We start from the raw sequence: 27,544 nt of genomic DNA, 5'->3' as shown, positions 1-27,544 counted from the left end.
AATCCACCCAACCCATGCTTCTCACACTGGGGCTTCAACAGATGTGCTTCTGGAGGTGCCTTTGGACAAACTGGGAGGAAAAGTCACATACTCAAATATAACTCATGTGTTACCAGATATACACTGTGTTCATTTTTTGAGTCATCCAAAACAGTAGGTATTTGTTTGGGCTCAAAGGAGAATCTTGCAAACTCCATGGGGATATGGTTCAGCTATCTTTCTTGGTCATCAAAGCAAAATCCACAAAGCAAAAACTTCTCACACAAATGCTTTTTAGTTATTTGGCTGGACACATAAGGTCACTAAACATTCAATTTTATTTTAAAACACCCCATTTCTCAGATGTTAATGGTTTGATTAAAAAAAAATATTGGGGTGCCTAGGTGGGTCAGGAGTTGAGTGTCTGCCTCTGGCTCAGGTTGTGATCCCAGGGTCCTGGGATCGAATCCTGCATCAGGCTCCTGGCGGGCAGCCTGCTTCTCCCTCTACCTATGTCTCTGCCTCTCTTTCTAGGTCTCTCATGAATAAATAAATAAATAAATAAATAAATAAATAAATAAATAATCTTTTAAAAATAAATAAAATAAAAAATTTTTTAAATTTAAAGTATCAAACTCTGATCACTTAAGGCTGAACTTCCCTAAACTTATATTCCAAATGACAAGAAATCATTGAAATGGCCTCATTCAATTTCCCCAACTGAGTTCTCAGGAAAAGAGCTTTTAGGCCTTTGGGTGACCAACACACCAAATAGCAAAGGAGTTGTGATACTACACAATTCCTCCGTGCCACACTAGGAGTAATCTCTGTTTGTTCTGGGCTCTGAAACTGATAAAACGGTGCTTGAAGCAAAATGCAAGGTATCAGTTAGGGAATTCTTCAGCTGGGCTACCATGCCAAGCTACCTACCATTTTACTCTTATTTCTTAAATATCGCAGAGAGGGAAAAAGAAAGGCAGATCTTGGGCACGAAATTGAAGTATTAATGTGATTATTTAGGACTTAAAAAAATTTACTTCCTTAAGGAAGAAGATGAAACAATGATTGCTGCTTTGCCAACAAGTGACAAGGAAAAGAAAGAAAACCAGTCATTTGCTCTGCATTCAAGTCCCTACAGGCCTATTCAATTCCTGACCATCCTCACCTGCCAGATAAGAGGCCTCATCATAGTTACCCCAGGGCCACATAGATGTGAATGTTTCAAAAAAACAAAAACAGAAAAAGCTAGTGCAATGGAGGTAGCCTGGCCCTCATTACTGCAGAACTGTCAGATAATCAAGAAAGAAGGGCTGCCTATTACCATCTTTGCTTTGGGTAGGGATGAAAGGAAAGAGGCCATTCTAGTGTGAGCCTCTAAGAAGAAAAGAAAGTTGCTGTCAGAGGGCTGACATTGGAGTCACTGCAGAATGGTGCCATCATAGAACCTAAGAAAGGCAGCAGAGCTTCAGAAACCTAGGCAAGGACAGACCGGGTGGCTCAGTGGTTTAGCGCCGCCGTCAGCCCAGGGCGTGATCCTGGAGTTGCAGGATTGAGTCCCATCATCAGGCTCCCCGCATGGAGCCTGCCTGCCCGCCCCCCCCCCCCCCCCCCCGTCTTTCATGAATAAATAAATAAAATCTTGAAAGGAAAGGAAAGGAAAGGAAAGGAAAGGAAAGGAAAGGAAAGGAAAGGAAAGGAAAGGAAAGGAAAGGAGGAAGAAAGAAAGAGAAAGAAAGAAACAAACCTGGGCAAGAGTTGAGCTTGAGACATATGTTCATCATTCAGTGTCAGAAGCTTGCTATGGACTGGAGGACTGGAGCAACTGAGTAAGTGGGTGTGCGTTTCATTATGTCAATATCCAACTTGCCTTCCATATATCTTTTGGGTCATGGGTCAACTGCTCACTTGTAAAGCAATGAATTTGGTCAAATATCTGATCCCAAGGAAGTTCCAATCACTCTCCCAGTGTCAGAATGTGACCCATCATCAAGGCCACAGGAGTGAGAAAGAACAGACAAGAAATGGGTGAGGGACAAAGATAAGGAAGTTGGTATATGACCCGGGGCTGAGGAGTGGCAACCTGGCACCAGGGCCTCACGTTCCACAGCAACTCTTACCAAGCAGAGGGACATGTTTTCCTCCCTAGTTTCCATTACACAGAGGCTGCAGATGGCACACCATTACTACTGCAATTATTGACTATAATTATGAAAATCTGCTATCTTTGATGTGATAGCAAAAATTATTAAAATGGCCCTTCTTAGAAAAAGAAGGGCAATAAATATAGCCTCCTTTGCAAAATTCGATGACCAATTTCATACCAGAACCTTCTGCCAGAAAAGAGATCGTCAGTTTAATATACTTGCTTTCAGCTTCTCCCCTTCAAGATGTTTTATCCCATGTGGAAAATGAATAGTGACATGTGGTTCATGACATATTTTAAGAGTATACTTAAGGGTGCTTCAAAGGAAAATAAAAGGGTAAACTTCTCCTTGCAGACACACACATGTGATTTGCACAAGCTCCTAGATTTTTCTGCTCCCACAGTACCCAACAAGAGGTAATTTTTGAAATAGTCACTGGGCGCCTGGCTGGCTCAGTCAGTGGAACATGCTTCTCTTGATCTTAGGGTTGTGGATTTGAGTCTCACGTTGGATGTAGAGACAACTTTAAAAAAAAAAAAAACTTCAAATTAAAAAATGAAAATAAAAGTCTTCATTTATGAGAATGAGAACAAATGGCAATAGATAAATGTCAGTCTTGGTTTAAAAAGGTAACACTTGGTGGTGCTGTGCTTATCTGTTGGAATTAGTACATATTTTCATGTACTTAAATGGTATTGGTAACTAGAAATATCAAAAGTGAAGGGCTCACTTTGGTCTCTTTGTCTTCTATAGGATCACAAACCGTGCAAGGTCACATTTTAATTCTTTTCTTAATCTACCTAATCTTAGGTTGAAACTAAGTCATAATCCCAAGTGTAGCCCATGTTAAAAGAGCACATACTTTAACACAGTGCAAGATTTTTTTTTTTTTCTCGATGTCAAAAACTTTTTTGTAGTAGGAACCTAGCATTTGGTCTCTGTTGTTATTCTTTTTTTTTAATTTATTTTTTATTGGTGTTCAATTTACTAACATACAGAATAACCCCCAGTGCCCGTCACACATTCACTCCCACCCCCCGCCCTCCTCCCCTTCTACCACCCCTAGTTCGTTTCCCAGAGTTAGCAGTCTTTACGTTCTGTCTCCCTTTCTGATATTTCCCACACATTTCTTCTCCCTTCCCTTATATTCCCTTTCACTATTATTTATATTCCCCAAATGAATGAGAACATATAATGTTTGTCCTTCTCCGACTGGCTTACTTCACTCAGCATAATACCCTCCAGTTCCATCCACGTTGAAGCAAATGGTGGGTATTTATCATTTCTAATAGCTGAGTAATATTCCATTGTATACATAAACCACATCTTCTTTATCCATTCATCTTTCGTTGGACACCGAGGCTCCTTCCACAGTTTGGCTATCGTGGCCATTGCTGCTATAAACATCGGGGTGCAGGTGTCCCGGCGTTTCATTGCATTTGTGACACAGTGCAAGATTTTTAATCATATTCTGGTAATCAGTTTCAGAAGGGGCCATTTCAAAAGCTGAAGCTAAAGCAAATGTCCAGCATTATAAGCCCTGCTTTTTTGCAAATGATGACTTATGTCAGAATAAGTCTGACCAGGCTAAGTGGGGTATCTCTATTTTTACTATATGATCCCAGCTCAATACAAAAACATCAACTAATCTAACTCAAGTATAAGTCTTCTTTGATAAATCAATCATACAGAATATTAATGCTACAATAAGCTTGGAGAAGAACCACAGTTTAATCTCAAGTTTCACAAACATTTGAGGAGGTGCTTGGTGGCACAAGCCTGAGCTTTCATTTGGCCTATATGACCAGGTTGAGTATGGGTAAATGTGGAGCATACTTATAAAAAGGTATGGTTTGGGGGCACCTGGGTGACTCAGTCGGTTAAGTGTCTAACCCTTGGTTTCAGCTCAGGTCATGATCTCATTGACTGGGAGATCAGAGCCTTGCTTCAGGCCCTGGGCCCTGCACTCAGCGGGAATCTGCTTGAGATTCATTCTCATTCTCATTCTCTCTCTCTCTCTCTCTCTCTCTCTCTCCCCCTGCCCCTCCCCCCTTGGCATGTGCACTCTCTCTAAAATAAATGAATCTTTTTGAAAAAGGCATGGTTTCATCATTGTGAGATTAATCCTCATGATTTGTGGGAACAAACAAACACAAATTATGCCAGGGATTATTACGAAATGAGCCTGTGTTTAAAAAAAAGAAAGAAAGAAAAAAAAAAGTCATGACGCATCTTGCTTATTGGTTAAAAGTCTTATAATAGCACTGACAAATTTGGTGGCCCTGGAAGAGTAGACAGAAGCCAAGCTTCTTTTTCAGTACCAAACAAATGAAGAAAGTCACAACAAGTAGGATGCTCACTGAATAAAGGGAAGAGAAAAGCTTTCCATACACAGTATTGGCCCTAAGTCTTTGAGGCAGGTAGGCTCCACGTGATATAAAGAGCTTCACTTAAGGACATTTGAGTTAAACAGGCTTGAATCTGAACTCAATTCTGTGCAACTCTGGTCAGTCTCTTCACTTCAGAGACAATTTCATCTTCTAGAAAATAAGGACAAAACTAGAACCTACCTCACAGAATCACTGAAAGCATTAAATGTATATGATGCCTCGCTCGATAATAGCTATCATTATAAATACTGCCATCAGAAAGACTCTCTATTCCTCAGAAGGGGGGGTCCTTTCTAGACCTCGGGATTGGCTATATATTTAAAGGAAGAGTGTTGTTTTCTTGTTACTCTTCTACTAGTAGTAGTCGTCATCATCTTTCGGAAGCATTTATTTTTAAAATTTACCCACCAAAGAGCAATTTAGCTTTATTTAGCCAAATATAAACTGTCTGTTGGTAAAAATCCAGGCTACAGCAATACCACTCTGGGATTACAGGCTAGAAAATCTTCTCTTTAATTCTGAAATAGCTGTTATGACCCTGGAGATTAATGAAAAACAAAGATGGACTCATATGAAACTGTCATTGTTTTAGGTCAAAAAGGCTAAGTATCAGAGATTTTATATAGCCTACACCTGATTATTTTGAGGAATCAACTTGGCATTAACATCCAAATATCATACATATCAACTGTTTGCATTCTAGAATTCCTGCATTCACGAATATGATTCAGAACAGTAAAAGAATATTTACTTCCTTAAATGTGCACCTTGCTTTTTACAAATGTGTGTGTCTAGGGTGTGCACTATGTCACTGCACCTGTCCCGACACATGATGGCCTCCTCCTTCATGGCCGATTGTTTTGCTGAAAGCACACCCTGCTCTATCAAATAGAAGTAGATGATTCAGACATTTAGAATATCTAAGGATAAACATATGTCAGAGAAAAAAAAAACAAAAAAAAAGGAAAGAGAAAAGAAAAAAAATCAACAAACCCACCCTGAGATGAAGGGAGTTTGTTCCCTGTCACATCAAAGGGAGGGAGAACAAAGATGGAAATGACAGCTCCCCGCACAATTGTGACACATTTAAGTGCCATTTTTTTGATGTTTCCGATGAGAGTGTATCGACCTCAGATCGTCTGTCAGTTTAGCACCTGATCACCTCCTTATACTCTATTTCTTAAATATTTCTGTCAAATACATCTTCCTCTGCTAGGTTTTAGATGGGCACCATATATTTCCCTCCATTGCCCTCTTCCGATTATGCAGAAGATTCACAGACACGAATAAGAAAAAGAAAATTCATCAACATAATGCTTAACCTGCCAAGATGTGTAGGCAAGGTTTGGAGATGAAAAATGATGGCTTCCTGAACAAGTGTTTCTAGAAGTGTGTAGGAGGAGTGTGCAGAGAGGGAGGGAGGAACAGGTGCATTGGGAGATACCCTGGCCTTGGTCCTTAGTAGCATATAGGAAGGAGGGCACCACATAATCAATCAGATCAACAAGCATGTAATGGCAATCACAGCACTAATTCAACAGTGTGATTGGGAAAAGAAAAGTTCCAAACCCATTAAACGTAGTTTTCCTTATTTTAGGCTAAGAAGCTCTGGCAAAACCAGGCATTATTGAGGGAGAAAGAAAGAGTTCCAAGAGTAAACAACGTGCAAGATGCCTAGAGATTGGTTTAAAAATAGAGAGAAAAACAAGCCTTACCTATTGTTACCTCAGAGTAAGTGCTCCCAAGTACTTAAGATTTAGAGAGGGCTGCAGAGAGAAGGGAACCGTTTGTGTGGCTAAAAGGCAGAGTGAAAAGAAGTGAAGGTATCTTTGATGAGATAAAGAGCTAGTCCAGACGGAGAAGAGAGAAAAGCCCATAAGGCACTGCAGATTAGACACAACCTAAAAAACAGGCAGGAGCAACTTGCAAGAGATTGCAAAGCCAAGAGAATAAGAGGCTGTTTTTGCTCTATCAAAGGGAGGAAGCCATTTAGAGCATCGGCCGACCCACTTAATCACAGTCACCAGACTAAAAAGGAGATGGTCGATAGACTGAATGAATTCTTTGTCTTCTAAGGAGATTCGCATTCCCAAACCAGAACACTGAACTCCACAGGTCAGAGGTACTAGATCAAATAGTGGTAAACATGATGCTCTGCATCTAATCAACAAACCAGTAGTAGATAAATCACTGTGACCAGATGGTATCCACCAGCCAGTTCTGAAGTAAGTCAAGAGTGAAATTGTTTTGGCCAACATGTGTAGGTCGACTTTACAAACAGCCACTGTGCCCAAGAGACTGGTGCTTGTCAATGCGATTCCTAAGCTATTCATAAGAAGGGTTCCAGAAGGGACCCTGGGAAGTAGAAACCAGGAAGACTCATTTCCATATCAAGCAGGCTGGCAAACTTTACAATAAAGGTGCAATCACTACACATTACAAAAGTAAAGCCTATGGGTGAAGAGAAAAATAATTTGGCCAAGGAGACAAATCGCGTTCATCTAATAAACCAGAGCTCCTGGGGTGGGCAGTGCAAGAATAATATGCAGTTGGATAAAGGGACCCCTGAAGATCAAATGTACAAGGGTGTTAAAAACACAACAGAAAATAATACCCACGCCACTATGTCCTGGCACTGAATCTTGAGAGAGAAAGAGGGAGCTCAGCAAAATTTGAAAGTTGGATGAAAAGACAGGGGCAGTTCATTTCAGAGATGTGGGAGAGACAAAAGAAGATAAATTAAGGTTCAGTGTGGAAAGATGGGAATCTTATTTCTTTTAATCAAGCATATGGAGAGGCTTTAAGTATTCTTTTTATAGTCTCCTGATATACTGAACATATTCAACAACCAACCCTAGAAGTAGAGCAATGGCTCATTTACACACTGCTTCAACTTTTCGAACACCCCAAAAAGCAAGGGAAGCCTTGGTCTAAACAGAAACAAACAAACAAACAAAAAAGGATAAGTGGGATCCCTGGGTGGCTCAGCGGTTGAGCACTTGCCTTCAGCCCAGGGTGTGATCCTGGAGTCTCAGGATCGAGTCCCACATTGAGCTCCCTGCATGGAGCCTGCTACTCCCTCTGCCTGTCTCTGCCTCTCTCTGTGTGTCTCTCGTGAATAAATAAATAAAATCTAAAAAAAAGGAGAAGAAACAAAAAAGGTTAAGAAAAAAACATTCAAAGTCTGTAAAATTTGCTGTAGAAAATTGGAGCCACCCTCTGAGACACAGACTTTATTTTGCACGCAAATATTCCAGTTGCATGTTTAACCAACTCTGCTGTCTGATTTCTAGACATTCAGCTCTGCCCTGGATGAAAAGAGCCCTGAGGACTGACTGCTTTAGTGAACCATTTCTTAAATGATTTTCATGATGACCCTGAGTCTTCCTTTCTTCCTTAACTGATTACAGTTTGTATCCTCTTGTTTATAAGCCAGGGGAATAAATATTTCAGAAATATTTTCATTGAAATGTTTAGAACATTTTTAAAAACTATTTGGTATGTGAAAGAGTAATTATCTGGAAAAATCTCTTACTCAAAATATTTCCTTTTCAGATGAAGCAAGATAACGAAGATGTTATTTTAAAGCCACAACCATTAAGGTCAACAGTTGGAACAGGATGCAACTCAAAAGCTTCACAGAAGTTCTAGATGTATTCAGAGAGCAGATCAACAGGGTGATTTATTAAGGAAAATTCACTTGTTTTGTATATATTTAGATTCTTTGAATTTGTGTTCCAAAAAAGAACATTCATTTTCCTTCCACCTGACCACGGTGTCCTTGCCAGAGACACAACTGACCAGAGAACTGACCCATGTGGCAAGGCTATTTTTCCTTTCAAAAGACATCAAACAGCGGATTCATATTAGCAAAAACATTAATCTCAGAAGACTTAGAAGAAAAGAGTTAAGTAAATGTGAAAATAAGGTTTATTTCTTAGAATGGGCTTATTTATTTCTTCAAACACATAATTTCCCCATTGAGAAGAGAGATTCTGCTAACTGCACTCCTCACCATTCTTAATTCCTCTCAAGACAAGCCTGGTTTAGTGAAGGAAACATATCCAACATATTCGAGAAGAAAACAAAAATAAGATGCTTAAGGAAAACCAAATCTCAAGCCATGTACCTTTTAGGGCAGGCCACTGTGCACATCAGAAAAGCACCATTTTCGGTCTTTGTCATAAAAGGTATGAAGTGCTCCAGAAAATGAAATGGAACAAGCACTGGGTAACAGCATGGAAGGTCAAAATACCAATGTTTCCTGGAAAACTAAATTCATGCAGAAGTTCTATCATTCCTTCTCCTTCCTATCAGAATACCCAAATGCAAAAGTTACTCCTCTCTCACAGAAAAGAAAAGGTCGCAAGGCAGGATTCTGAGTAAGGAGAAGACTCCTGAACAAATCAAATACTGAATCATGGAAACAAAGATACTGAAGAAAAGATGGGGCAGGGAGAAACTGTGGCTCACTCATTTTCATCCTAAAAAGGCCAGTGTACAAAATGTCACATACCATATCTGTACCCTACATATGACACAGTACTAATGTTCTACATTTGAAAGAATGAGTTAAGAACGGTTTTACAATTTTAAATAGCCTTGTTCTGCAGACTGAACTTTGATATAAACCCATCATTGCTCCCAGTCTCTCACAGGGCATTTTATAAATGAACGTGTGTGTGGCCATGGATGGCACTTAGCACTGATATTCGGAGATCATTTCTTTAGAACAATGGCCTCTTAACATTTCCTACTTCTTAGCGGGATCAGACACTAAAAGCGCCAGAGTAATGCCTTGCTAAAGAAGGGATGAAAAGCTTACAATATTGCCAGCATTTCCGAGAGAAACAAACATCCTCTGTGAGGGCTGTCCTGAAAACAGCCCTCTGTGGTGGCTCACACAATCTTTATTTCATGAAAACCTACACAATGGTGACTTTTCAGTGAAAGCTTGTCAACTCCTGGTTTCCTCTCAGATAGCTGCTGTGGGTCCAGACCCCCTCAAACTCCTTCCACCACACAGCTATCTCCAACTAAAAAACAGGTAAGTCAAGTCAGAAGAGCCTGGCTAAGGGTAGGGAGGGGAAAGGGGAGGATGGGCTTCTTGGCAAAACAAGTGGTGGTGATGGTTTGCTCTTTGGACAGAAAGCTGGGTCAGGCATCACAGGGAGCTGGGAATGCCATGGCTGAGAGGTCAAGAGGCTCCTAGGTCAGTGTCATCACCACTACTGGTTCTATAACAGGAAATGAACCACATATGCGTGCCCTCAGCCAACAATCTGACAAGTAATGCTTGTTTTTAAACACATAATTTTGCTGTAATGCTTGTGTCGACCCGGGTTCCACATGTTGAAACAGAACACATGATGGTAGTTGTAGGTGGTACTTTGGAAGTAATTAGGTCATGAGGATGGAGCCCCCATCAATGGGATTAGTGCCCTTATAAAAGGGGCCCTCACAGCAGGCAAGGAATCTTTGGGGCACCCCGACCTTGGGACTTCCCAGCCACTGAAACTGTGAGAAATACACTTCTGTTGTTTAAGTCACACAGTCTCAGGGATTTTGTTATAGGAGCCAAAACAGACTAAGTAAGAAAAGCTAGTTTTTTCTCACACCTTTACCCAAACACCCTCAAGCCTTTTATTATGAAAATATGCCATTTACTGGCTGCTCACCTGCCAACATTTACTGCGTTCTCCCTAGGATGGAAAACAGTGAAATAAGGTTAGGTGTTAAGTAAAGGCTATCAAAGTTTCCAACCACTAAGAAGTGGAAGAGATCCATGGCCTTGAGATCTGATTCCCTCAGTTCATGGAAGAAAAGATGAAGTTCCCTGCAAATGTGAGTGAAACTGTCCACAGCGGCACGGTACGAAGTCATCCGGGATCTCCTGCCACCCAGTTTGATATTCCTTATCAATCAAGTGAACCCTGACATTAACCATTAGGAAAAAGCAAATGGGAAATTCATGAGTCCAACATAGTGCTAGACCCAGTGCTCATCCCCCACCCCCAACCATTTAGTATCTTCCCCCAACTATTCTTTAATTAAAATATAATTCATAACATTTAATGTGTACAGTTCATTGGGTTTTAGTTTATTCACCGAGTTGTGTAATCACTATCTAATTCTGGAACTTTTGCATCATCCCAAGAAGAAATTTCATTCCTATTAGCAGTCACTGCCACTCCATTCCCCCAGCCACCCATACACATCAGGTCTAGGCAACCACTAAGCTCTGTTCTGTCTCTGTGGGCTTGCCTATTCTTGACATCTTATATGAAAGGAAGTGTACATGTAGTCCTTTTGTACTGGCTTTCTTCATGAAGCATAAAGTCCTTAAGGTTCATCAGTTGTAATGTCTCAGTGCTTCTTTCCCCTTTTATGGCTCTATGTTATTCTGAGTGGACTGCACCAGGTTTTGTTTATCTATTTACCAGTTGATGAATATTTTAATTGTTCCTACCTTTTTGCAACCATGACTGCTGCCACAAACATCCTTAAATTATATTATTTATTATATTATTTGCTTTTTATTTTGACATTGGATACAGACATTGATAGGAAGCCCTTAGCAACACTAAAATCTTAGTAATATCCAAACTTACTTTTGCTTTCTTTTTTTCTTTGCCCAAAGGGTTTCAAATTCTCTTAGGTATATACATACCTAGGAATGGAAGCTCTGGGTCACATGGGCCAAAAAGTCTATGCTGAACTTTTTGAGAATCTGCCACCCATCGACTTTTCGGAGGTAACAATTCCATCTGGACCGGCCTCAGATATAAGCTTAACACAAGTTATTGGTCTCCACAAACTAGCTGCTCTGGCCACCAGAAACAACAATGACATTTAAATTGGGAGTGATGACCAAATCAAAACAAACCCCAAAACATGGGTTTTAATCTCTCAAATAAGAAAACACACTTAAATTTAGTCACTACTTCCTGTTTTCATCCTAAAATTTAGATGAGGCATTCTGAACTTCAATACACACGCATAATTGTAAAAGTGGAATGAAATGGTAAATAAGAATCAGATACCCACCTTTCTTTAATAACTCCCATGTGAAATACATCTTTCAGATATGGTAAAAGGAATACATAACTTTCTGGATAGGAACACAACAAATTATCTCAAAGAGATGTAGATATGAGTGCTGCTGAAAAATCTAAGAATATCCACTGTTCCTGACACAGCTAAAAACTCTGCTTCCTAGAGTTACTAAAACATTTAAGACAGTCCCATTCTCTAAATTAAGAGACCTTACTAATGCAGACATTATCAACTCATTTTAGGAGGATAGCCTAGGTGGGTAAATGGTCATTCTTGTCAAAGATGGGGGTGGGCAGCAATGGGCCTATCTTGGAGAGTCACGGAGCTTGTTGATTTCTTTTCATTCTGAAATTCTTTTTATTCATTACTAAGGCTGCTGGGCAGAGCATTTTCCATGATCACTGCTGCAGATTTTTAGCCCCAAAGCCAAATACTTTTTTACAACCTCCTCAATTTGTTTCTTAATGTTTTATTCTATTTCAACTATAGTTTTTTGATGGCTGCCTGTAAGGCACAACCCCCCCCCCATGGTTTCCACTTGATTTTTAAAACTTCACCTTTTTATCCCAATTTCATTAACCTTTCACCACTCCCATGCTTGCTCTACCTATATTCCCACAAGCTATCTTTTTCTTCTCTAGTCAATGAACATTTATTGGCTACCTCATATATATCAGGCATGGTGCCAAATTCTGAGGGTAAGAAATGAGCACATTCTCTGCCCTAAAGGAGCTCAGAGTCTAGTATAGATTATCTCGGCAGTGCGTCCTCCTTCTCATTTCCATCACAGTTATGACACCATCTTCCCAAGTGTCCATGTCAAAACCATCTCTTTGAGAGCCTGCTGAGTCTGAGATTTGGCTATCTTGGTGTTTCCTGTTCCCAGGAGACCCTCTACAACGGGATACAGACACTGATAGGGTAATCTCTTCAGAACATGAGAATCTTCAGAATCTCCACCCTTATTTAATAAATCAAAGTTGGAATGATTTTTATTTTCAAAGGTTTTTTTTTTTAAATCACAGTCTGTAGGTTTTTTATTTTGGGGTAGAAAAAGGAAACAAGCCTGTTAAAACCTGCAAGTATGCACTATTTACTGCATTACTCATCTTTCCTAAATAGTTGCAGCTGTTCTGCAAGTTTTTCTATGCAAAACTATGGGGCAACATCCTACACTGGATGCTAGGTTAGAGGGCATACGTTTTAGACAATAAGATCAGAATGGCAAATGGCTGGATGGTGAAATATTCACAAGCAATCCCTCAGGAGCTGTACAGAAAGAACAGAATACTGTAGCAGGACATTCATCAGCTCTCCGGGTGTTTACATGCCTTCTCAAGTTCTTATCAGCTTCATGGATTTCAGGTCAAATGTAATGAAGGCATGAATCAGGTATGCATGGAGAGGATTCAAGTTTAAAAGTATTTCAGTTCATAATATCAAGTTCCAAGACCCAAGCTCCAAATGTTATCATTACATAAAAGTATACACATATGTTTTCAATGGTTCTGTTCAGTGGTTCCCATACTGTGGGTCTTAAGAGGTATTTTTCCAAAGTCTATGGATTTACAGGTCTGCCAAGGACTCTCTGCACGCTGAATACCATCTCACTTACAGAACACACTATAGTTTTCTTGGACTACAAAAGGTTGGGATCCACTGCAGCCAACACTCGGCACTACTGTGCAGGGAGATCAACAGGTAACAGAATGTAGGCAGTTCACGAGACTGTGTGAGCAAAAAACAGTTGCAGGTAAAAATCCGATGAGCTGGTACACTTAAGACAAATTATCAGAATGGTTTAGGAAAGGATGGTGAACCCTTCTCACTTATGTACACTCAAGCAAACGGTCACCACAGAGGACACCAACCCACATCCTGGTGGAGCAAAAAGAGAGAGGACAACATTGCACAGTATCATCTAAGAAGCAATGATGAATAAATCAGAAACTATGGTCCTCGAAGTGACGACCACTAAGTGGCTGTGAGATGTGGGGCAAGAATCCCCCTCTCTGGCTCTCAAAGACTTCATTCTGTAAAATGACTTTTACCTCCTGTCTGGCTCCAACATTCAGAGGAGCTCTAAGATCGTATGTTCCCATGATTCTGTTTCTCAGAGGCACCCAGGGGCCTCCTGTGGAGGGCAGAGTTGACAAACGTTAACCCCCAAATGAGCTCCTAGACTGCATGCCTCTGCAGCAGCCAAGGGTTTATTTAATTCACCTGAGCATCCTGAGGGCCACAGGAGCTGGGTGAATTGCTCTCAATAAATACTTGTTTTGGATGAATGTGAGGGCCAGAAAGGGCTTATGACCACAGATGAGTATCAAATCTCTCACCGCCTAGTCAAGTGAGGTCCTTAGAGATTCGTAGGGAAATCTTCTGATAATTTCTGATTCTTTCTGCAGTGAATGTACTTTCTCTTCCCTAACCCTGCCTCTCCAAGCTCAACGGCAATTTCTACATTCTGCATTTAGTAGCAGGCCAAATAGGGTAGCTGTATTTTAATAGATTATGTATGAAACTAAAGCTATGTCTACCTCTGCAGGGTGGTTCAGTTTTATACATTCCAATCTCTGAACGCCAAAAGCTGGGAACCAGCAGGGCTTTCAGTCCATTACATCTGCAAGGCTGGAAGCCGGCCAAGGCTAATGGGGGGACATTTTTAGAGATAATAAACCGGCCCCTCTGCAGACTTTTGCTTTAGAAGCCAATTTAAACTTACACCACTGACAAACAGAATATGATTCCCATTCTATCAAAGGGTGAAGGACTGAAAAGCAGTAATGAATTAAAGCAAAACACTCTTCCCATGGCCACTGACAAGACTAACCTACCCTCAAGTGAAAACCTAGCAGGATGGAGATAAGGCCATAGGACCAATTTCATAAATTGTAGCCAAACAAAGCATTTAGCTTTCAGGATCTCAGTTTCCCCTTTCACACTGGATGCCCTGTAGGCTATTTCCAGTTCTAGTGTACTCTGGTCTTTATTTAACTTTTCAATTAAAAGAATCCAGGGGAAAACAAACTATTGGGATTACATCAAGTGAATAAGCTTTTGCACAGTCAAGGAAACCATCAACAAAAGGAAACCCCAACCTACTGAATGGGAGAAGAGATTTGCAAATGATATATCCATCCATTAGAGGGTCAATATCCAAAATATACAAGGATGTCATAAAACTCAGCACTGAAAGAAAACATAATAATCTCATTAAAATAGGCAGGGGACCTGAATAGACTTTTTTCAAAGAAGACATGCAAAATGCCAACAGACATGAAAAGATGAAAATCATCAATAATCACCAGGGAAATGCAAATCAGAACCACAATGAAATATCACCTCACACCTGTCAGAATGGCTAGTCTCAAAAAGACAAGAAATAACAGGTGTTGGCAAGGATGTAAAGAATGGGGAACCATCGGGGGGCCTGGATGGCTCAGTCTGTTGACCATCTGGCTCTTGGTTTTGACTTAGATCATGATCTTGGGATCCTGAGATTGAGCCCCATGTCAGGTTCCATATTCAGTGCCGTTTGCTTGAATGCCCCTCCCACTGCTCGCCCTCTAAATAAATATGAAATAAAATAAATCTTGAAAAAGAATAGGAAACTCTCTTGCAGTGTTGGGGGGAATGTAAATTGGTACAGCTACTGTGGAGAGAGTATGAGGGTTCCTTAGAATTAAAAATAGAAATACCATATAACCCAGTAATTCCAATACTTGCCCAAATAAACTGAAAACACTAATTGGAAAAGATATATGCACCCCAATGTTTACCGCGGTATTATTTACCATAGCCAAGATATGGGAGCAACCTAAGTGCCCATCCATAGATGAATGGATAAAGAAAATGTGGGATACACACACACACACACACACACACACAGAGGAATATTACTCAGGCATAAAAAAGAATGAAATCTTGCTAATTTACAACAATATGGATGGACCTAGAGAGCACTGTGCTAAGTGAAATAAGTCAGACAGAAAAAGGCAAATACCAAACTATTTCCCTTAAATGTGGAATCTAAAGAACAAAGCAAAGAAGTACAGAAGACAAACTGATGGTTGTGGGGGGTGGGGCAGGGTGCAGTTGGATGGGCAAAATAGGGGAAAGGGGCTAAGAGGCACAAACTTCCAGTTATAAAATAAATGAGTCATGGGGATGAAATGTATGAGGAACATAGTCAATTAATATTGTAATACTTTTGTCTGGTGATAGATGATGATGACACCTGTTGCGATGAGCACTGCTTAATATATACAATTGTCACATCACTATGTTGTACACCTGAGGTTTAGCGCCTGCCTTCGGCCCAGGGCATGGTCCTGGAGTCCTGGAATCGAATCCCACATCAGGCTTCCTGCATGGAGCCTGCTTCTCCCTCTGCCTGCGTCTCTGAGCCTCTCTCTCTCTCTCTCTCGCTCTCTCTCATGAATAAATAAATAAAATCTTTTTTAAAAATCCAGGGGAAATCACTTGCAATTGACTGAAATAAAATCCTAAGGAGTAAGTGTTTTAATGGCCACTGAAACCGAAAGTCAGCAAGACTAACTTAAACCCATTCACATTACCATAAAGGTCCATACCTTAAGTCCTCTAGCATGAACTGCAAAGACACGGGGCTCCAAGGGGGAGCGTGCTTAGGTGGTCCCGAAACTTCTAGGTAATGAACCTGTACATTATGAGCTAAGATACTTTCAAACCCTGAAGATCTGTGGCTTCATCCTTGCTTCTGTTTATTCTCCTCTCTATTCGGACTGCTTCAGGGGCACTTACAACTGCTACAAGGTCATCCAGTGATCTTCAGGAGATATTCACTGGTAAGAATCTTACCCACTGCTGCCCAAATAACTCAGTTTTCCTATAATCAGCAAGGGCTAGACTGGGACCCCACCATGGCCTGGCTTATACCTTCCCCACAGAGGACCTGCCACTCAAGGCTCCAGTTTACAACATGGCCCTGGAGAAGGAGCTGACCCACTCTGGTTCCCCCAGAACTAAACCTAATCCTGCAGGCTTTCGTATTTCCCACTACACTTGGAATGCACATACTTGTCCAGGGCCTCTCCACATCCTGAAGCGCATTATGTTCACTTGGGGCAAGGGTTGGAGCTGTAGGCACTCAGAAAGCCCTCCGTGACCTCCCCTATTTTAGCGAGTGAGACACCACACAAGGCTGATTGAGTGAATACATCTCTTGGAAGCAAGTAATTCACTTCTTTAACCCCAGAAGAGGATTTCTGTATCTTTGTTAAGCTTCAGAAAGTAGAAAAGGGTCCGAAGGCACAGAGGGATTAAGGGACTTATCCAAGGGCATCTAATACAGCGCAGGAATCAGTTTCCTAGCTCCAAGGCCACTAAACCACATGCCATCATAATAAGCACATAAATCTGATTGCAAAACACCTACTCTCCACTGTTTGGACATTTCTGTACAGCTCGGGTCTTATGGTGTTCCTGAGGCTGGTGATATTTGATCACTGGGCACAAAACCTAATTCGTACCTTAGCCTACAGCACTGTAACCAGTTTAAAAAAAAAAAACAAAATGGAAAAAAAAAACAAAATGCACAAATCCAAAAGAGAGTGCTTCTTTACTACTCTTTATAAACCTCTTCCCGGGGAGTAAGAAGGTTTATAAAGAATAAAAGATTCGCTACCAGTCGTTTCAAAACCAAAAACATTGGCAGGCCCTGAAACACACTTGCATACTGTGCATTCAACTTTCACACACAAGTTACATGAAGGGAGGCAGATATTTGTGAGTCCACAGGAGTCCTACTAGGGTGTGAGCCCCAACTCTTTCTGCATCTGCTTGCGTACCAGGATAATATGAAGGGATGCTCATAATGATGGCCCTGATGTGCGATCAGAATCATACTCAATTCTATTCTGTAAGATTCTTTTTTAGACATCAGTATATATGGCTTTCTTGCCTCTTTGAGAAGCACTGTCCCAACATAGGCAGAACCTGCTCAGCCAGGAGATCTGCCTGATGGTACTTCATTCAACAACGTAAGGCTAACTTACCTCTAGCCAAGAATTTAAAGTTCTCTCAACTTTTTTGAAGCAAAACTAGTTCAAATAATTTTTAACTCTCAAGTTCTTTTCTCGAATATCCCATTTCTTTTATTTTATTTATTTATTCATGAAGGACACAGAGACCGAGAGAGAGGCAGAGACACGGGCAGAGGGAGAAGCAGGCTCCATGCAGGGAGCCCGACGTGGGACTTGACCCCAGGTCTCCAGGATCACACCCTAGGCTGAAAAGGCTACACCAAACCACTGAGCCACCGGGCCACCCGAATATCCCATTTATTGTCCTCAGGGTGACCATAAATGATACTCCACAGCAAGACACATTTGAGAGGGAAAGGAGGCCCTATTAACCATCAGGCTGGGATAATAGGTGTGAGCCTGAACCACGCCCGGCAAACCAGAGCAGTGAGCCCCTCCCTCTCTTACCTATACTGTTTCAAGTATCTTCTGCTGAGATTCTTTTTCTTTTTTTAAAGATTTTATTTATTTATCAATGACAGACACAGAGAGAGAGAGAGAGAGGGGCAGGCAGAGACACAGGCAGAGGGAGAAGCAGGCTCCATGCAGGGAGTCCAACGTGGGACTCAATCCCAGGTCTCCAGGATCACACCCTGGGTTGAAGGTGGCACTAAACTGCTGAGCCAACTGGGCTGCCCTGCTGAGATTCTTTCAAATAAAAAGGGTAAAAAAAAAAAAAATGTAACTGCTAAACTCCTTGCCATCTCTTCCAACTGTGAATCATCTTGAAACAGAGCTAGAGATTAACTGGATGTGCTTGGTTTTTTTTTCCTGACAGCATACAAAGTCTTAATTTCACTTCAATTATCAGGATGACCAACGTAAGCATATTTTCCAGTACTCCCGACATACAAAGTGACTAGAGACTGCATTCCTTCCATCCTCCACACCAAAGTCTAAGGGAATGTTTTTGATTCATGAAAGGGCTGTTAATAAAATCAGCTTTCAGGGGTGCCTGGGTGGCACAGTTGGTTAAGGGTCTGCCTTGGTCTCAGGTCATGATCTCTGGGTCCTGGGATGGAGCCCTGAATCAGGCTCCCTGCTCAGTGGGGAGTCTGCTTCTCCCTCTCCCTCTCTCTTTGCTCCTTCCCCCTGCTCATGCTCTTTCTCTCTCACACACATAAATAAATAAAACCTTTTAAAAAAATCAGCCATCTTTCAACACATTTTATAATCCTTATCATCTAAGTTTTGTTGCTTCATTTACAGCTTCACTTGTAAGATTATTAAGAGCATGGTTATTTTATCACTGAAGAAAACACTGAGAACATTACTTCAATATAATATATTAGGTAACATGTTTTTATACTCGGATGTGGCTTCTTGATTTTGTTCATATATCCAAGAGTAGACCCTACTTTACACATAGGTGTATATATGGAGGATGTCATAAATTATAGTGTCTTATACGCAAAACCAGAGAACTAATTTTATTCCACTTGCAATTCAACAATCATAGAAAACCACATCCTTAATCCCCCCAAGAGGTAGGATGTACAATTAATTTAATCCTTAATAGTGCTATAGGTTTGCTTTCAATCCTGTTACTGTATTCCTTCACGCAATTAAGTGCTCTTGAAAAACTATTATATCACTTAAGTTTGCCTCCTCAGAGAAAGATTATGACCCTCTTATACCCCATGAGGCTTTTGACCATAGTTCCTATTTTTCTTATATTTCTGTTAAGTTACAGTTCTCACAGAACCATCATCATTTACATGAGATAATACAAGTCTGTCTTAAATGATACGAAACTTGTAACCATTAGATAGTGTGAGCTAAGCAAGAAAACCTAATATTATGATGCAGTTGATTTAAAAATGACATGAAAATCTAGTCAAGACTGTCAAAATATTTTTCAAATGCTTCGCTTGCACAGTGACTTATAATGCAGTCACACTCAATTCCCTGGTTTTGCATATCTTAAGGTACTGTAATTTATGACATCTTCCATGTGTAAGGTAGGACTCTGTCCTTGGATATATGAACAAAATCAAGAAGCCACCTCAAAGTAGGGGTGCCAGGGTGGCTTGGTCGTTTAAGCATCTAACTCTTGGGTTTGGCTCAGGTCATGATCTTGGGGTTGTGGGATAGAGCCCCGAGACAGGCTCCAGCCCCGAGTCTGGTTCCATGTTCAGCGCAGTCTGCTTGGAACACTCTCTTTCTCTAATAATTAAATAAAATCTTAAAAAAAGAAGCCATGTCAAAGTATTTTTTAAAAAGTGTTGATCACCCAGTATCATATTTCTTTACATTGAAGTAATTTAATTTTTTCTTAGATGATAAAAGTACTACACTCAATCCACAGAGCTAGTTTCTTCAAAATGAATTTAAATTGAATTAAACACCCTAGTATTTACAAAGCTTTCTTCCCAGGATAAATCATTCTTTCCGCTTACGATATGAATATTTAAATGAGGATTCTTGAACAGTAAGTAATTAGTTAGATGTATAGTACTGGCCATTTAATTATCCTAAGAGATTGGGGAAAGACAAAGTTTGAGAACTGGGATTCAAATAAATCATTTTCATCAGAAAACTATTTAGTGACCTATAAAACATGCAACCAAGGAACCTGGAGTCGAACACTCACAGCCCAGCTGTGACTAATATTACTATTAACAACCCACCATTCAAGAGGCAGATCAAAATAATTAACACTCAACTTGATAAAAAAAAAAGGCCAAATTATTCCCATATGATTGCTTGTAAAATAAGCAAGTTATGTCAACTAGTTGATTACTTAGTTAAAAATGAAAGTTGACAAGGTAGATTGAGTGGAGGTGGGAGGTCAGGTCTCTCAAGCCAGTACGTATGAAAATAAAATTTCAAAGTCAAGTGTCTTCTTACCAAATGCTTTAAAACAAAAACAGAAGAGCTCCTCAAAACCCACCCACATCGCTCCCAAAATAAGCTTTTGCCCTGAGAATAGAGGATATGCAATCTGAGGATTTTGTTCACCTCAGCAGCCACAGCAGCAAAATCTGTCCCCCCATTTTTTGGTCAAGTCAACAATCTGTTTTGTCTTTTACTGTTAACCCAAAACAAAAGATGGTTGGAAGGGAGGGAGGAGGGGACTATTTTATAACAGTTGGTTAAGAGCTCCAGCATTGTTTTTATTTGCTGGAAAAAGCAATTTTCTAGGGAACCACTTGAAATAATGCAGCAAACAACATGGAGCACTAGGAAATTCATTACTTTAGCTCATCTGCATCAATTGAGAGCTCCTGTAAAGTTCTTCAGTTTTGTTGTCAATTGGAGCTTATTTTTTCATACCTTCTTTGTTCCAGAGGGACAGTTCCATCATCTCTACTTTTCATCCGAGATCACATTTCCAGGCTTACCCAAGAGATGCTTTAAATGCTCAAGTTGTAATAACCCTTTTTTTCTCCTTGGATATTCTTTGGCCTCCAAAAGCCACTTGCAGATTTAACTAATTTCCCTTCCAAGGATTGAATGACCACTACACTCAATAACTATTTGAGGAACTAGTTCTACATTCAGAAAAATTCCACAGCATTGCTAACCAAAAGAGATGTTCTTTTAAGACGGTAGCTCTTGGAATGGAGTGGGGGGAACTCAAAGCAAAAAGGGAAGTTTCAATTACTTTGTGAAGTGAAGCAGAAAAATTAAGTGAGATCCAAGCAAACTTTATTAGCTATGACAAGCAATCCTTAATGCTTTTGTCTCATGAGTGCTCTGAAACCTTTGCTAAAATATTTGAAAAATTCGTCAAGCTAAGGCATCCCAATGTAGCTGCTGTGTGTCTGGATGTGCGTGTATGTGTGCACTTCCACACATCTGAAATTAGTCTTTAAAAAAGCAAGTTCCCATTCGATGTTTCAGGAGCACGTTAGGAAATGAAGTCAAATCCTAAGCCTTCTTCCTGTTCAAATATAAATGTAATTTGAAACTATGGCAAACTTAAAAACTGTTAATTAGAAGCCTACTTTAATTCTTGACTTTTAGGCCTAGGCTAGCCTCACTATCTCTACTTCTCAGGGTTTGTCATGACCAGTGGAACAAACAAGACAAGGCATAACTACAAACCACTAAGAAGCAATTCAGACTCAGTTACGTTCTTAGGGCAAATATTCAGTTCTTTGAATCACGGTATTCATGATTTTAAGTTACTTCAGTTTCAAGACTGAAACTGTTTACACACACACAAGTGTGCACGCACTTCTACAAATTCTACAAATTCTTCTGCTTTACTCAAATCACTGTTGTCTTCTGGGAAAAGTCAACAGCCTCCTCTGCCCCGATGCTGAAATAAGCTCAGATTTTGTAATCTCAAACTTATCAAATAAAAGCCTGCAGCTATTACTTGTAAAATAAATAAAGCCATCTCTATACACAAGGCTTGTCCTTAATGGCTATATCAATTCTATCAAATGAGTGTATCAATTCTTGGACAGAAAAAAAAGTATGTTTTAGTTGATTTCTCTTTTTCCAAATTGATTAATACAAGGAACTTTAGGCCACTAGACCAGTTACCATGCTTCTCACAGGGAGAGGTGAGTTAATTAACTCACCCAACAGAAACTGAGGCCTTGAGACAAGCAATTTACTTTCCGGGACATTCCAAAAGTCATTGTAATATTGAGTCAAGGGAGCTGCAGGTGATTTCAGAGAAATGCTTGCTGCTCCCACCCTAAATGAGTGGGTTCGTGCCTTCATCCCTGAGCCCAAGTGCCAAGCTACTCCATCCAGACCAGGGCTCTACAGGTTGAAAGATGTTACACAAAACCCAAATTTTGCTTTTAAATTTCAGAAAGTCTTTTTGTTTTGTCATATATACCCAAGGGTATATGTTAAGGGTAATCATAACATGCCAGTATTCATTTTCTAGAAAGAAATCTCCTGACCGGGCAACACCAGCGCTTGAGGCTTGAAGAGGGAGGTGAGCTGAAAGAGGTATGATTTTTCTTATGGAAGGATATTCAGTTATTTTATGATGGCATTTGCACCTCCAAAATGCATAGATGGTCCCAAAATGCAGACAAAGATGAGTACCTGGACACCCCTAAACCATCAGCTTTTGAATGATCGGGTATTTGAAGAAAGAAGAGCTCTGCTTGGAAAATGGTTTGACAAATGGACAGACTCTCAACGGAGAAGAATCTTGACAGGCCTGTTAGAACGTTGCTCCCTGTCACAGCAGAAGTTCTGCTGTCAAAAGCTTCAGGAAAAAATTCCAGCAGAAGCTCTGGATTTTACTACCAAGCTTCCAAGGGTGTTATCTTTATACATCTTTTCTTTCCTGGACCCCCGAAGCCTATGTCGTTGTGCACAGGTGAGCTGGCATTGGAAGAACTTAACAGAGTTGGATCAGCTCTGGATGCTCAAATGTCTACGATTTAACTGGTACATCAATTTTTCTCCAACTCCCTTTGAGCAGGGTATATGGAAGAAGCACTACATTCAAATGGTAAAAGAACTTCATGTTACCAAGCCTAAGACGCCTCCAAAAGATGGGTTTTCCATTGCCAATGTTCAACCAGTTACAAGCAGGTCTCCAGGGGAAAAGCAGTCTCCTGCATCAGCTTCACGCAGCGGAGAAAGAACTCCCACCCTGGCGATCCTCTGATAAGCACCCAACTGATATCATTCGCTTCAATTATCTGGACAACTGTGACCCCATTGAGCAAATCTGGCAAGGGAGGAGGAAAAGACATGAAATGAACCCAGATTTCAGTCGACAGTCACGTGATAAGAAAAATAAATTGCAGGACAGATCTAGGCTAAGAAAAGCGCAGTCACTGGCTTGAGAAGATTAAATGAAATAATGTCACCTGAGTGGCTCAGTCAGTTCAGCATCCGACTCTTGATCTCAGGTCATGATCTCAGGGTGTTGAGTTCAAGCTCTGAGTCGGGCTCCATGCTGGGTGTAAAGCCTACTTAAAAAAAATCTAAAAATTTCCCCGAATAGCCAGGGGAATATTAAAAAACAAAACCCAGAGCCAGGGACATCACAATGCCAGATTTCAGGTTATACTACAAAGCTGTGATCATCAAGACAGTGTGGTACTGGCACAAAAACAGACCCATAGATCAATGGAACAGAATAGAGAATCCAGAAATGGGTCCTCAACTCTATGGTCAACTAATATTCGACAAAGCAGGAAAGACCATCCACTGGAAAAAAGTCTCTTAAATAAATGGTTCTGGGAAAATTGGACAGCCACATGCAGAAGAATGAAACTAGACCACTCTCTTACACCATACACAAAGATACACTCAAAATGGATGAAAGATCTAAATGTGAGACAAGAATCCATCAAAATCCTAGAGGAGAACACAGGCAACACCCTTTTTTGAACTTGGCCACAGCAACTTCTTGCAAGATACATCTGTGAAGGCAAGGGAAACAAAAGCAAAAATGAATTATTGGGACTTAAGATAAAAAGCTTCTGCACAGGGATCCCTGGGTGGCGCAGCGGTTTAGCGCCTGCCTTTGGCCCAGGGCGCGATCCTGGAGACCCGGGATCGAATCCCACGTCAGGCTCCCGGTGCATGGAGACTGCTTCTCCCTCTGCCTGTGTCTCTGCCTCTCTCTCTCTCTGTGACTGTCATAAATAAATAAAAATTAAAAAAAAAAGCTTCTGCACAGCAAAGGAAACAGTAAACAAAACTAAAAGACAACCTACAGAATGGGAGAAGATATTTGCAAATGACATATCAGATAAAGGGCTAGTAGTATCCAAGATCTATAGAGAACTTATTAGGGACACCTGGGTAGCTCAGTGGTTGAGCGTCTGCCTTCAGCCCAGGACATGATCCTGGAGTCCGGGATCAAGTCCCACATCGAGCTCCCTGCATGGAGTCTGCTTCTCCCTCTGCCTGTGTCTCTGCCTCTCTCTGTGTGTCTCTCATGAGTGAATAAACAAAATCTTAAAAAAAAAAAAGAACTTATTAAACTCAACAGCAAAGAAATAAACAATCCAATTATGAAATGGGCAAAAGACATGAACAGAAATTTCACAGAGGAAGACATAGACATGGCCAACAACCACATGAGAAAATGCTCCGCATCACTTGCCATCAGGAAAATACAAATCAAAACCACAAATACCACCTCACACCAGTGAGAATGGTGAAAGTTAACAAGACAGGAAACAACAAATGTTGGAGAGGATGTGGAGAAAGGGGAACCCCTCTTGCACAATTGGTGGGAATGTGAACTGGTACAGCCACTCTGGAAAACTGTGTGGAGGTTCCTCAAAGAGTTAAAAATAGAACTGCCCTATGACCCAGCAATTGTACTGCTGGGGATTTACCCCAAAGATACAGATGCAATGAAATGGCAGGACACCTGCACCCCAATGTTTATAGCAGCAATGTCCACAATAGCCAAACTGTGGAAGGAGCCTCGGTGTCCATCAAAAGATGAATGGATAAAGAAGATGTGGTCTATGTATACAATGGAATATTACTCAGCCATTAGAAATGACAAATACCCACCATTTGCTTCAATGTGGATGGGACTGGAGGGTATTATGCTGGGTGAAGTAAGTTAATCGGAGAAGGACAAACATTATATGGTCTCGTTCATTTGGGGAATATAAAAAATTAGTGAAAGGGAATAAAGGGGAAAGGAAAGAAAATGAGTGGAAATATCAGTAAGGATGACAGAACATGAGAGACTCCTAACTCTGGGAAACAAACAAGGAGTGTAAATGTCAGTGAGGGTGACAAAACATGAGAGACCTAACTCTGGGAAATGAACAAGGGGTAGTGGAAGGGGAAGTGGGTGGGTGGTTGGGGTGACTGGGTGATGGGCACTGAGGGGGCACTTGGTGGGATGAGCACTGAGTGTTATGCTGTATGTTAGCAAATTGAACACCAATAACAAAAATAATTTTAAAAAATTAAAAATTTAACACATTAAAAAAAGAAATAATAATAAAAAAAAAAAAAAAAGAAATCTCCTGACCACTCTAAAGTTTAACACTTAGAGCCCACTCTCCAACCATCTACACTTATGACCAAGTGCCCCCCTGCCCAATACAATCAGCTTCAGTGTTGCTTCTGGCAATCCCAAGTCTGAGATGCTCACAGAGAAAACACCAGAAAATGCATTTTCTGGTTCAATAATAACATTTAGTGACTAGCTCACTCAGAATTCTTCCAGTTTTTAACATTTTTTGGAAATGATTAAAATTCAAGACACAGGACATAAAGGGGAACGTATCCCCCCACCGCCTCTCTCTCCCCCTCACACACACATACACACCCCAAAGGTAAATTTTAAGTTTTCCTAAAAAGCATAATACAGTAAGATTTCTGCTCTATTGCCAAATGTCAGAGAAAAATAACTATGGTCTCCATTTATCGATAAAGAAACCACTACCCCTTCATCTTTCCTGAGGAAGACTGCATTTCTTAAAAATCTGGTTGCTAACAGTTGTCTTTACAAAGTAAGATACCTTGCATCTCCTAAAATATTTCTCTGACCTTCTCTTTTACAATCTACTTAAAAGCTTCTCCTGAAGAAACAAGATCCCAACTCTAGGACAATGCATTATTATTACTTAAAGGTCAGACACCCAGATACGTGTCCCTTATTTTCCTGACATGCAGTTTTGTCTTCTGGACTGTTAAAAATTCTTTACTAAGAAGGAACAGTGAAAGCGATTTTTTCAGAAAAGCTTCTTTCCTAGTTGTATTGTAGCTAAAAAGGGGCCTGAGGGTGGGAGCAGTGAAAATCTAAAGCCTAACATGAGGTAGTTTACACTGATGGGGCTGGAACATTTTTGTTCGGAGCTCCCATGTCTACAGCACACAGTTGGAATGGTGCTCTTGGAAGCAAGCAGTGCCAACTTCTAAAAGAGGATTCTCTCAATTCCCTCCCTTTTCTTATCAAATCCTTTCCCACTAGGCCACAGTCTACTCTTAGAAAGGTCCACCTGCCTCCAGAGCTGAAAGGAGAATAAAATGATAATTCCCTCCTCCCCACCCTATGACTCAAGAGGTTAAGCTCAACTAATACGCATAATTGCCAGACTGGAAGTTTTGCAAAGCCCTTTGATAAGGTCTCTGGTACAAATTAGGAACATTTTAGGCGTTTGCTTAAGAGCAAGCACATGTCTTTTAGGAACTGCCGCACTGCCTGTCACTTTTTGAAAGTTGCCGGGGTATTTTAGATAGCAAGCTTTGAAAGTTCAAAGCAATTTTCAATATTCTGTTCCTGAGTGTGTGGCTTTTAATATCCTATTGTTGGACAACATTAAAACCAAATGACCCAACAAGCTTCACTTGTGAATTTTTGCTGATGCCAGAGGGCAGTGTGTGCTATGTCATGGAAGGCCCTGAACTCCTGGCATGGCACTATTAACATTTTACTGACACTTTCTCAATTCTATACCAGGCCCATGGTGATGGCAATTCAAGGAATCTGAGATAGAAACTGTTCATGCCCACTTATTTTTCTGACTGCAACAGGCATGTACTCAATCGCAAGTAAAAGCATTCCTTACCAGAAGCTCCTCCTCAGATAAAGCACTATGAAGAATCAAAGCAGCTACCCGAAGCACAGATTTCTACAGCATTAGTAGGAAAGAATAAACATAACTGGTCCGGGATCCCTGGGTAGCGCAGCGGTTTAGCGCCTGCCTTTGGCCCAGGGCGCGATTCTGGAGACCCGAGATTGAATCCCACGTCGGGCTCCCGGTGCATGGAGCCTGCTTCTCCCTCTGCCTGTGTCTCTGCCTCTCTCTCTCTGTGACTATCATAAAAAAAAAAAAAACCATAACTGGTCCTCCAAACCTACTTTTTTTCCCCTGAATGCTTACTTCACAGAGTATCATGGTGTTGGCTCCTGGATAGGAAAACTCACAAGAAACATAATAAGAGATGAGTACATTTATAGTAAGAGATGAGTCCATTTCTGATCAGTACCCAAAATGGG

At 40.7% G+C, this 27,544-nt stretch overlaps 2 protein-coding genes across 4 annotated transcripts in view; one reads left to right on the top strand and one right to left on the bottom strand.

The window, feature by feature from the left end:
- Nucleotides 1-27,544, bottom strand: part of GPC4 (glypican 4) — a 116,872-nt gene that overhangs the window by 47,453 nt on the left and 41,875 nt on the right. The gene's annotated exons all lie outside the window — the stretch shown is intronic.
- Nucleotides 22,504-24,522, top strand: LOC140628362 (F-box only protein 16-like). Its single transcript, XM_072817695.1, is given in 2 exon segments — nucleotides 22,504-23,190; nucleotides 23,192-24,522. Coding segments are annotated over 2 exon segments (816 nt in total). The 5' UTR covers nucleotides 22,504-22,588; the 3' UTR covers nucleotides 23,406-24,522.

This window comes from Canis lupus, chromosome X (assembly GCF_048164855.1).
Source record: "Canis lupus baileyi chromosome X, mCanLup2.hap1, whole genome shotgun sequence".
In the NCBI taxonomy this organism is placed as follows: domain Eukaryota; kingdom Metazoa; phylum Chordata; class Mammalia; order Carnivora; family Canidae; genus Canis; species Canis lupus.
The sequence above is the reverse complement of the archived record's forward strand: the minus strand, read 5'-3'. Positions and strand labels throughout refer to the sequence as shown.